This window comes from Oreochromis niloticus, linkage group LG14 (assembly GCF_001858045.2).
Source record: "Oreochromis niloticus isolate F11D_XX linkage group LG14, O_niloticus_UMD_NMBU, whole genome shotgun sequence".
Lineage (NCBI taxonomy): Eukaryota > Metazoa > Chordata > Actinopteri > Cichliformes > Cichlidae > Oreochromis > Oreochromis niloticus.
Genome location: NC_031979.2, coordinates 14,292,835 through 14,305,592, shown reverse-complemented (window position 1 = coordinate 14,305,592; position 12,758 = coordinate 14,292,835). Strand labels below are relative to the sequence as shown.

The 12,758-nt window shown below is 38.2% G+C and overlaps 1 protein-coding gene across 3 annotated transcripts in view; it reads left to right on the top strand.

The window, feature by feature from the left end:
• Positions 1-12,758, top strand: part of kcnab1a (potassium voltage-gated channel subfamily A regulatory beta subunit 1a) — a 119,123-nt gene that overhangs the window by 99,516 nt on the left and 6,849 nt on the right. For all 3 annotated transcript variants that reach the window (XM_005474540.4, XM_005474539.4, XM_003441617.5), the window contains 5 exons: positions 5,213-5,292; positions 5,834-5,878; positions 7,383-7,427; positions 8,649-8,692; positions 8,864-8,950. In XM_005474540.4, the coding sequence (XP_005474597.1) occupies positions 5,213-5,292; positions 5,834-5,878; positions 7,383-7,427; positions 8,649-8,692; positions 8,864-8,950 (301 nt within the window). The remainder of the gene's footprint in view (positions 1-5,212; positions 5,293-5,833; positions 5,879-7,382; positions 7,428-8,648; positions 8,693-8,863; positions 8,951-12,758) is intronic.

The window sequence follows — 12,758 nt, the reverse complement described above, 5'->3', positions numbered from 1 at the left end:
AATGTCATTGTCATCAAGTCTGCCCTAAATTTGCTAAAATGTCCTCAGCAGGGTTCAGCGTCCCTGTCCTCATTAAGAACAACTGTAGCACACAAACGGAGATAAAAATGCACAAGGCATCAACACACAACACTAATATTTTCCCTTTATTTGTATTCAGAATAATTGTGTAATAACTTTATTGATATTGGAAGAATATACTAAAATATTAGTATAGATTTTCTAACGCTGGGCAATTTTTGGAGAGCACGTCTTATCAAAGCGCAACATCCTCGTCTTAACGATAACACATTCCCAGACAGGCAGGAAGTTCAGATTAGCGTGGCGGTTAGCGAGCTGATATTGCTTACTCATCCAAAAAGGGCAAAAGTGGATCCATAAATCATACAGTGAATTTGAAGACAGCGTCTCTTGTTCGTGTCAACGTTGATGCAGTGTGTTTGAAAGGGGAGGAGGCAGCGCAGTCATAAAGTCCTCGCTCAAGGTTGTGTGGGTAGTATGTGGGAGGCTGCTGCAGCCTTGATTCTGAGGTTGTGTGAGGAAATAAAAAAAGTCAATTTTTTTTCTTATTATATTCCCTCCATCTATGGAAATCCAATTGTCTTCCACCTTTTGTGCGCCTGAAGAAAAAAAAGGGAAAAAAAATGAGGACAGAAGCCTGAAGCGTAGCCACCCATGTGTTCCTGCAACTTCACAGTGACTCAGTGTTTGACTACAGGAGGAGGTTTTTATTTTATAGACGTGCTGCTTCTGCAGTTTCTGCCTGTTTGGGTTTTTTTTTAAGCATCCCATCGTTTGAAGGCCGTCACTCATATTCAGCTCATCTGAAATGCCTAGAAGTCAAAGCAGAATTGAGTAAGCAGTGATGCTTCAACACCACTGCAAACTTTCTGACTTCACAAATGTCCCTTTCAGCTCTTTGACAGCGACTGGCCTGTTAGCATGTTGTGAGACTCGTCATGAATAAGCAGTCACCCTGAAACTATCGCTCGTGTTCTGGTTTAATTCAGTCTGTCCTTGTAACGCTCTCTTCTGCATGTTTCTAACTCTACCAGCAAATAAATATCAGTTTTAAGTTGTCACCACTTTTCATTTATGCAATCCATCTATTAGCTTCTTACTTACCTCATCCTTCATCCTGTAGCTGTTATCTTACCTAAGACCTCCATTCATTCACTTTATTGAAAATGACCCTCCAGTGTGGCCGACAGTTCTGGCATGAGGTTGCTTCCCTGTTTGCACTCAGCAGAGACCAGTAAGGGAAAGAACATGCTTTTCATATTCTCTGTAATCCCTCTTCCCCAAATCTTTCTCTCCTTAAGTGACATCTCCTTTCTCTAACCTTTCCATTATCCAGCTCCATCTTTTTATTCTGCTCTGTTTGTCTGATGGCAGTCCAGGGCTCAGAGACTGAATGAGCCATTTTGAAATGTGGACACTGTTATGTCCGTCCTTTATTTCCTTTCCTGGCTGTTCACTGAACCTTATCTGAAAGCCCTGGATTTGCATCTAATGCATTTCTTTAAAAAAGGAAAAAAAAAAAAAAAACAAGAAAAAATGAAATATATGAATATATTGTATTAATGTTGGTTATACTAAGCTGAGAAAAAAACACTTATAAAATTAGTTTTCACAGAGGGAACAGAACAAAATGCTGTTTGCTGTAAAGAATCATCAAAGACTGAATATAAAACATGGACATGGCTCCAGTTGTGGTTATTCCAACTTTTCCTATTTCTCAGATGATTTTCTTTCTACAAGCTATAACAAACAAAAATCTATTTTACTTTAATGCAAAATATTATTTTATAATAAAATAAATTATTGAACTTTAAAATGCTGCACAGGATTTTTCAAAATAAAGTGCTCTGCTACTAGAAAGAGGTGCAAATAAGAAATAAATTGAAATAAATTTTACCTGATGGTGGTTTCGAATATTTTACCTAAACAAACAGAAGCAAATGCAACACATTTATGTAACAGAACAAATTTCAGATACTCGTTTTGACCAGTAATGGGACAATGACCTTTTTTGCTTTCTGAAAGCACTTTGATCCTGTCGATGCTTATACCGAGGCTCACACCGAGGCTCCTGGCTTTTGGTTGTCTCTGAGCTCTGGTTGGATTTAGCTTTAGCTACTTTTTCCCTTTTAGTGTCTTTAAAATGTCCCTGTTTACCCAGATGAGGGGATTTAGGTGTCTGGTTAGGTTTGTCATTATAAACACTTTCACGCTAGCACTTTTTATCTCAACTCAGAGTGAAGAGCTATAGCATATAGCTGTGAGTGTGAACTGGGCCGATTAAAAATCAGCCAATCTCAGACCTCGGCAGGTAGATCGGGACGCCTTCGGTGCCTACTGAATTTTTTTGATTTCTCTGTCAGGTCCACTCGTCACTCTAAAGCTGGTGACATCCAAAATGCTGATCTTGAGGCAATAAAACAAGATTCATGTATATTTACTTTAGCAAGACAGGTTTCAGCATCAAATCAATGGTTTCATGTTATTTTCCATAAATGTTACTACAAAGAGTTTACACAAGGTGATTTATAGACGGTTATTATAGTTTTAGATCTTTTAATTACTTTATATTTTTATTTCATTTTGACTTTTTGTTTTTAATTCAGATGTGTTTCGAGAGTGTATTTTTTTCTTTTATTTCAGTTTAGTTTTTTATTGTTTTTTATTGTTTAAAATGTTTGTTAGTTTGCCTTTTTAATTATTATTGTATGAAGGGGATATGTCCATGCAAAACTTGGGAAATCAGTTGAGGTTTTACAATAGCATTTACAATAAAATCACAATAAAATCACAATAAAAACGCAGAACGTCTTGAAAGCAGTAGACTAACAGCGTTGTAGACATTCAGAGTCTCATTAAACACGCCTGCCAACGCCTCATTTGAGAAGTTGTGATACTATTTTACCAACCTGACAAATTCTAAAACTAAGGATTTTACTTCTTCTTAAATGTATATTATTTTAGTTACTTTTTCAACTTCAAAAAAATAATTTCAGGTTGTTTTTTTTTTCAAAACTGTTAAATAAAATAAATTATAAACTAACTACAACATATTTTTCACCTTTAGTTTAGTTCTAGTTTTACAGATATTAAAAGAAGGGAAATGTAATTACTTGTATTGCAGTGATAGGATAGGTTCTTCATACAGGATTCCCCAAATCCAAGTATCAGAATTGTCACACACTCAGAACCCGTTTATATCTTTGGATAATTGACAGAAAAGATTACAGGATTTGATTTCCTCTCTGCTGGCATAAAGGCCAAAGATGACTCGCCCAGGTGATTCTGAATGCACAAGTGTTCGCCACTACAACACTAGGATAAAAAGTCAGCAGCTGCACTTTTCTTCTAATTCGTTGTAGTTTTAGCAGCTAAAACTACTCAGTATTATGTTGGCAGGAGATGAAGAATGCCTCTCTCTTTTTTCTCCTTAAGCCTTTTCCTTCTGTAGAGGAACACCTCTTGGATTCCTGCTTTGCTGCTACAAGTAAAAATGCCATTTTAAGACTTTCCACAGCTGGCAATTTCTCCATTGAGAACAGGTGCTGCTGTTTCAACAGGTGATGCTACATTATCTCACCAAGAATCTCTTCTGGGGCTCGCGGTTAACTTTAAAAATGGATTTTAAAGTATAAATGACTGCTTTCAGCTTTGCCTCCGAGCAAAAGGCCCATGTGGGAGCTGCTCTGTGGCTACAACATCTTAAATCAGTTTACAAACATACTTTTTATTGACTTTTATTTTGCTTCCTGTTGGTCCTTTTCCATTTTTTATGACTTTTGTTTCTTTTTGTGTGTGTTGTCGTTTGTTTTATTGCCGTTCTATATTACATTGTGTTACACAGGGGATGTGCCTTCAGCATGTTCATCAAAGGAATGTTAGTTACTAATAGATACTAATAAAATCAAATTTACTATCATTGTTGTTATCACACAGAGGCTAGGAATGCTATCCCGCTTCATGCTAGTTGCAAAGTGATGGTTGAGGAAGGCCGAAAACATTTCTCAGAGGAGACGTTATCTCATTCTTCGAGAAGCAACGCCTCCACTGTCTGCCATCACACACACAAAAACCCACACATACTGTACATGCATTTGCACAAACTCACGCACCTCATGCAGACACGTGAACGCAAACACAACACAGCACACCCTTGTGTCACTACAGAACTCCACAGGGAAATGACAGTAAATTCACTTAAAGTCCTCCATGTAATAAAAGTCACCTCAGGGAAATTGGATCTCAGTTAGATGATTTATGGTCACCATGTCTGCAAATACAAAAAAAGCCACACACAAACACACACACACTGGCACAAAGCATGAGTTAACTAAAGAGAAAAGAGCTGACACAGCCGTACATCATGGAGTCGAATGATTTTTCACAGCTAATTACACTGCGGTCCTACTTGCTCAATAAAATCTGAATATGAACAGACTTCCAGCGTAGCTTCACACGTGTGCAGTTCTGCTTAAACAAAATGGAAACGTTCACAGTCGTTCTGAACCACCAGGTGAAGCAGGAATATAAAGGTGAGCGTCACTGAGGTGGTTCGCCATTGTGACGTTCACTGTCACATGAGGTTCACGTAAATCTGATAACACCAATCTTACTGACCAGCCAAGAGGCAGTCTGGCTTCTGAAGGTATTTGACCGCCATTTCTGCTCCTCTGGAAGCTCTCTGTGCCTCACTTCAGCTCAGCTTTTCTTTTATTAATATCATACTACCCATTTTTTTATGCTTTCTGAACCAGATTATGTGTTATTAAGTCGCTCTCGAGATGGCGTGGTCTTTTATATTTGTTATATTGAAATACGCCATTGCCTGTAACGTGCTGCATAAAAATCATTTGCAGTTAAATAATACTCCAAGGAAGCCCTCTGGTTGTAATTCCTCAGCAGTGATTCCTAGATGAAATGTGAAGCTGCACGGGCTGATGATGTGTGTCATGTTTTCCTACTTTGAAAGAGATTTGGGTAAATCTTGGACACTGTATCCGTGGAAACACATGAATATTTAAAAGGAAGATACTGATAAGCAGGAATAATGCGGCTCCCTCACGGCCGATTCATCAGTAGGCGCCTGAAAGAGGAAAAAAATTGTTTCTTTTTGGTGAAATAAAAACTGCAAACTAACCTTTCTGTATCCTCTCTTTTTTTCCTGTGTGTGCTCGATCTGACCGCTTGCCAGGTTGCAGAGCAGCTAATGACGATTGCCTACGAGAGTGGAGTCAACTTGTTTGACACAGCTGAGGTGTACGCGGGCGGCAGGTGGGTGATACACACACCAGTGTTTTTGTGTAATCGGCTGCAGGTGTCTGGTCTAGCTGTCGTCAAAGTGCTCTTACTATAATATTCTCTAAACAGTTAGAAACCATGTCACATTTAGTGTGATTATTCAGGAGCTTAAAAGACATTATTCATTCGAAATTGTAGGTTTCTGTTCAGGATTGTAGCAATGTTTTGAATTTCTTGCACATGTCTGTTCTTTGCTTTTCTCGACCGCCGTTATCGTCTCATTTGTGAGGTCTTTTTATTTGTGACCTCACAGATGAAAGCGTATGTCAGTGACCTTGTAATGCAACAGCAAGCACTGCAGTTCCAATAAAAAGACTTCTACTTGCAGGAAGTATTACAATACGTTTTTTGAAGACCCTTTTATTTCGCCGTCCAACTGCCTGATTCATAAACAACCGGTTTGCACGAGGGCCTCTTTTGTTCCTCTCTGTACTGTGGGCCGATACTGCGGAAGGAATGTTTATGATTTCAAAGTGCGATTTAATAACAACGCTTCGTTTATATTGCCTTGCAGGGCCGAAATCATTCTAGGAAACATCATCAAGAAGAAATGCTGGAGGTAATGGTGACATTAAAACGTATGATTGCTTCAATACTTCTGCCTGAGAGAGAAACATGGAGAAGGATGATCTGTGTGTGTGTGTGTGTGTGTGTGTGTGTGTGTGTGTGTGTGTGTTGCAGATGAAAGATGCATGACACTGTGTTTTTTGTTTTTTTTTTCCAGTGAGGAATTGTACTTTGTGTCAAAGGAAAAAAAGGAGAAAAAAAACATTTGTTAGTATTAATTCCTGCCTTATCATCATAGTTTTGTTTTTCTTTTATTAAATGAAGTTAAATGTCTAGTTCATGGACAATACAGACACAATACAGCAGCGTGAAATAGCTTCCACATGAAAGTCTGCCTGCAGGCATTTTTTCCACAAATTTAAATATTCTTTTTATGGAGTTATTTAAACATGCTCATTTTTTTTTTTATTATTATTGATCAGCTCTGTAGGAGACGGGGGGAAGAGGAGTTACAGTAACATCAAAGGAAGCTCAAATATTGCACATTTATACGTCTGAGTGCAAAAGAAGCTGCACAAAAAGTTGAATTTTCAGATCATAGTGATGGGATACTGTGAGATCACCGCCTGACGTATTTGATATGAAGCCATAACCTTAACCTAAATTGTCTTAGAACAACAGGATGGGATAAGTGATGGAGTCTCCCTGAAACAATAACGCTTGCCACTCTATTATATGAAGCTATGGAAACATGTATTTGCTAATCATTAGGTGGATTAGGCAGATCAGTGTCATGCACCGAGCTGCCTACACCAGTCTGCGAGTGCTATCATGACAAATGCAAAGAACAAGCGCTCCACTTTACACTTCTTGGTCATGTGTTGAGAATTTAGTGCCGGTAACGTGACGCACAACAGCGCTGAATAATAATAAAGAGCTGCAGGGCATTTACTGATTTGTCCCATGTGACTAAAGTCTGCAAACACTCTCACAGCTCCTGCATTTAATTTGCAACTCTAATGCGGTGAAACCAGAAATCGTGTTTGCTTTTGCTGCCGTGTGAGATGCTGTAGAGTTTAATGATTTCACACAGCGCCAGATGTGAAATGACAAGGATGTCATCAAAACTCTTAAGCAAGACGGGCGTAGCATTTTCACACCTGTTGCGTGGATAACTCATTAGTCCGCAGTGTGACTAAACATTGAGGTACAACAAGACTGTGCTTTTGAATAAACAACTTAGCAAGGAGGGATGAATTAAAATGGGAAAATAGCTGTAACAGACATGGTAGTGAGGAAAGCTGCAATGCAGTTAGTCTTTTTTATAATACAGAGTCTTATATATATAATACAGAGAAAACCCCAACAATCAGATGACCCGTATGAGCAAGCACGGGTGACAGTGGGAAGGAAAAACTCCCTTTTAACAGGAAGAAACCTCTAGCAGGAAGACAGAACAAAATACACTTTGCATGTGTCTTTGCACTTTGTCACATTATTACAATACAGCACATTGCACTAACTTTGCCTTATCCTGCTTTCTCTTTCCTTTCTAGGAGATCCAGCTTGGTCATTACAACTAAACTGTACTGGGGAGGAAAGTAAGTAAGAAACCCTGCAAACTCTTCACTTCCATGATATGAACTGTAATATTTTTTTTAGGTTGTGTTGCTCACAAATTCTCAGTAATGTATTATCTGTTTGCCTAAAACCCCTTGCATTGCATTTCTTTCATGTGAAACATTTGCAAAGCTCTTTTTAAATCCTGCATTGTTTACACGAAGGTTGGTATCCGTCTTCTTCTTCCTTTTCCTGTGTTACAACAAAAATAAAATATAAATAAAATAAAAATATGTCCTTGTGCATCTGCGCTCGCAATACAAGCAAAACAGGGACCATCTGACAGAAAGATAGTAGTATTTGAAGATACCTCGAGTGTCTTGGGCCAAATTTGCAAACGTGAAACGATTTTTTTCTGTGTCACAGAAATAAAATATCGTCAAAAATCATTAAAAAAAAACACCTAAGCACCTAACTTTGTTCGGATAAATAAAAATGAAGGATGTATTTTAGTTAAGTCACTCAAAATCATAGAAAAGACAATATTTTCTCCTTTTGTCTCTGCTACATTTATCATTTTATATCCTTAATGTCTTTCAAAGCATTCAAACTTTTGCCTCTCTGCACCAAAGAAAGTTTCCTCGTGTTTTCGTGTGTCCATTTATCTCTGTTAACAACCTGAACGGCAACATGTCACGTAAAGTAACAACCAATGGGAGAACCAATTCTTCTGCTGAGACTGCAGAGAGAGAGAGGAGAGGGGATAAAGAAATCTACTTTATAGCACACACATCCAAAACACACACACACACACACACAGAGAGAAAAGAAAGAGAAAGTCTGTCAAGCTCCAAGCCAGAGGCTGCCCAACTGGGTCTTGTGATAAGGAAGAGGTTATTCTCTAGTTTTCAAGCATTTCCTCCAAACGCAGAGTCTGTGCTACGTCTCTCTCCTGCAGAGTCTGGATGCATAATGATGCTGAACAGCTGAGCGTGTGCTGACCTATTTACTTTAAACAGCCTGAAATGTACATTTGGAGCTTGTGTTTTTTGGTCGCCCAGCGGGGTTCAAAAGTACCTTAAATTGACTTTAAGTCTGCAAAGTAAAACCAGTTTGAATTCCCACAATTTCTGGAACTTTAAAAAAAAAATCTTATTCCATTTTTCTATATAAAAAAACAAGTGAAGCTGTTTTTTTGTTGTTGTTGTTTAATTAAGTGCAGTTTATGATTGATGTGATATGTATGTGTTTTATGCGATCAGAGCAGAGACAGAGAGAGGGTTGTCAAGGAAACACATTATTGAAGGTGAGACATGCAAATTTAACATCTCCAAAAATGACAAACTTTTTTTTCTTAAAGAGTGAAATTGTTTAAAATTAGATCCCAGTAACATGTTATAAATCTTTCAGTTCATTAACCTTTGAGTGTCCTTTGCCTCCATGTGTGTGTGTGTGTGTGTGTGTGTGTGTGTGTCAGGTCTGAAAGGCTCTCTACAAAGGATGCAGCTGGAGTACGTGGACGTAGTTTTTGCCAATCGCCCAGATAGCAATACTCCCATGGAGGGTGAGTCAGTGTATCAATATTTCCAACAACATCCAGCTATGAAACTAATTGAATCAGCTGGCTCTGATTCACAGTGTCTGACTTTCAGCAAATGGAACTGTTGGTGTTATTGTGATAGTTTGTAAGATTCGTGACATAGTTGCTTTGTTGCTCCACAGAATCATATATTTACACTTGCAGAAAAATGGGTTGGGTTACCAGTATCATGGCTGAGAACTGTATATAAAAATAATCAAGTATCTGTAAGTAATGTAAGTTATTGTGTCTTTTCAAACATAATTGTGATTTTTGACTGTAGAGAAGCTGTCAATGAAATCCAGTGTGCAGAAAGCTATTTTCTGTTTGCAAGACAAATTCAAGAAAACCTCAGAATATCTTGTCTAATTTGAAACACAGTGCATTAATTTATCACAAGTGTTTGTACCTTGTCTTTGACAAAGAACATATTTACCTAGTGGTGTTAGAGCTACTTATTATTTCTATTATATTGAACTAGACATGTAAGACTAGTTTTACTCTTGGAAAATCTGTTCTTTAGTATAGTTAAAGTGAGGCAGGCAGTTCTGCATAATTCATGATCAAGAAGTTTCTTATTAACATGCATATTAGTAGTCCAGTGGTTCCTCATTAATCATTATAAATTGATTGGGTACTATTGCTTACTGAGGTAGAGCCTCTTAACAGTGTGGTTTGTTTCAGTAGCTTTTTAATTAGTGCTTCTAAGCAGTCAGTAGAGCTGCTTTGTTTTATATGAACTGTGCTCTGGTTAATATTACATTTTAATATTCCAGTATAAATCTGGTGTGACACTGACATGAATGACAGTCCATTTAACAGCATCAAAGCAAAATGCTCTCGCTATTATAAATTTATATTGCTGAAGCTTTAAACATTGCATAAGTGAGCTTTTAATAGCAATAGTGTAGTGGTTTACACTAGTCAGAAGCTGGAGACACAAATCCCCTTTGGGGTTGGATCAGGAGGGGCGTCCAGCTCAAAAACTGCAAAATCAAACATGCAGAGCTGCCCGGTGTGGTAACCTGTTATGAAAGGGGAGCGGTCAAAAGTAGCTTTTAATAATAGCAAACAGCTACTGTATATACCAGGGTAAAGGCAATGGTAAAGTAAGGGCATTTTTCACACAGAACTAACACTCCCTATGCATGTATTGTAACTCAAGCTGCCCCGTTGAATATCTCAGTGAATGTTAACAATTGGCTATAAATGTATTTATGTAGAAGTAAGTGTAAAGATGAATTTGAAAATAAAAAAAAAGACATTGCACATTTGAAAAAACAAAGTATTTTATTTAGGAATTTACGTGTTGCGGTGTCTGCCTCTCTCCTCTGCTCTCTGTTTCACTGTGTATGTTTCTTCGCTGTGCAGGTTGTACCTGGATGTTTTTTTGTCAGTTCTTTTGTGCTTAAGCTTGTCAATTCCTTTATCTTGAAGCTGTTTGGGATCTACTCCTGTACACACTTATTTTCTTTTGCCTGGTGCCCTCACTGTTCTCTTCTTATTTAATTCCTTCAGCTTTTAGATGTTTTTCATGCTTGTTGATGCACGCTTTCTTGTTTTTCATGCTTCCCCAGACTTGTTTTGCTCTCTGTTTTGCTATGCTGCCCGGAAATAGATGCAGGTTGCATTTAAATGTGAGCGCAGCATGATGCTACGTAAATACAGAGCAAGGACGACAGGAGGGAAGGGCAAAGAGAGGAAGACAACAATAACAAACGAAAGGAAAGAAAGCGAATTGTTGTCTTGTCTTAATCCTGTGTTATTTCCCCCGGCAGCATACTATTGAGTAAGACGTCTGTGCTTCAGGTTAATTATTACTCTGTGCAGGGAAAAACAAAAATCTTCATTACAAGTCTTCTTGGTTTGTCTTGATTATATACTATTGGTGCATGTTGACTTCTACTAATGCGCCATTTTTTCTAACCTCTTTTTTTCTTTTCTCTCTGGGAGTTCTTAAACTTTCTCGCCCCGCATAATCGGTTATCTTGCCAAGTATCGGTTGTGCAGAGTGAAAAACAAGAGTCCTGCCACAGTGAACGATTGCACTATAATTGGAGTGAGCACAGGGCGATGATGAATAACCTTAATGACAGTCCTAATCTCAGTTTTTGTTGGCCCTGACTGCCGTTGGCTCTCACAGTCAGCAGCGTTGGAGCTAATTGCACCATTAAAAATGCAGTAGCTTGAATGTGATCAGAGGGGCTTTAGTATGTGAGCTTGTTAGTTTGTCCCCGGAGTCGTCAGGGAGGGGTGATGAGCCGTCAGCAGGTAAGAAAGACTTGAGGAGGCGGGCGGCCTTGTGAGGGTTTAATACATTTATTTATTTATTTTCGATTAGGTCATGACAGAAACTGGAACGACATGAAGAAGAAGCTTCTTTCAAGGCCGCTGTTTCTCTCAAATGTTGCCTTTTTATTTTCTTAGTCTTTTAGTTTTTGACTGGTTTTAGTTTTCAATCTTTTATTCATCATCTTTTCTGGCATTGTCTTTTTATGTAGCTCGGCTAAAAATATTTTGCCAAGCTCTAGATGTTTCACATCAATCTTCTGATAATATTCTGACTATGTTATCATCATATTCTGTTGAGAAAAGGTTCAAAAATTCTTATTTTTGAGATTTCTTTTGCTTTTCTTTCTAAAGTATTTATATGTTTGACATGTCCCTGTCCATCTGCTGTGTAATTCTGGTTTTACTGCACTGTATGTGGCTGAATCTTACGGGTCACCACAGTTTCCATCTCTTCCTGTCCTCCGCTTCTTCCTCATTTACACCACCCACCTGCGAGCCACGGCCACATCATAGTTTTCTTTGGCTTTACTTTTATCCGCTTGTTCTGCAGCTCTGTGTTAGTCCTTGTTTTAATATTTACCAAACCTCTCCTCTGCATAAGTCCAAGCCAGCACAATCTCACCTCTCTACTTTTTTCCTGAACTCTCTGATCCAAGTTGTGTCTCTGTGATATGTTGAGTCCTAATAATCCTGTCCATCTTTCCATCTGCCTCCAGCTCCACCTCCTCTCTTTTCATCTGCAACATTATCTCCGACCTATATGCAGCGAGGGCTTAATGTAACTGAACAATGATTTTTGTAATGTAAACCACCACAGTGGGTTTAAACCAGTGCAGACTTTAAGCTTTAAATCAACTGATTTGACAAAAGTATCCCAATTAACTTTTTCAGAATTACAGCCATTTTTATACATTGTCCTTCATTTTCAAAGGCTCAAAAGTAATTGGACGTGGCCAGATGTGGCCCGTTCTCTTCCTATTTCATGACAAATCAGGTGGATGAAAGATCTGGAGTTGTTTGCAAGTAGCTGTTCACCTTGATATCACTTGCTAGTCTCCAATTCTACAATCACGAGAGGCCTTCGTGAGTGATTTTACAAAAGGATGCAATCACTTAAAAGAAGGCCAGTTTGGACTTTGCCAGCAAACATCTAAAAGAGTCTGAACAGCTCTGGAAATAACAAAAATATTTAGGCAGATGAAACCAAGATGAACTTTTTCCAGAAGGATGGGAAGAAAAAGTTCATGAAGATAACCACATCTTCTGTCTAACATGGTAGAGGAAATGTTATAACTGTGTGACTTACAGTAGAACAGGGTGATTATTTATTTATTTATTTATTTAGTATTTACTGCTGATATGACTGCTGATAGAAGCAGCACGATGAATTATGAAGTGCAGTCTTGGATTGTTTTATTTAAAATCCACTAGCAGTGCAGTAAAGTGGCAAAATTACAAAGTAGTGTCTTTGTACTCTTGCACTCTTCTCTCACTACAAATC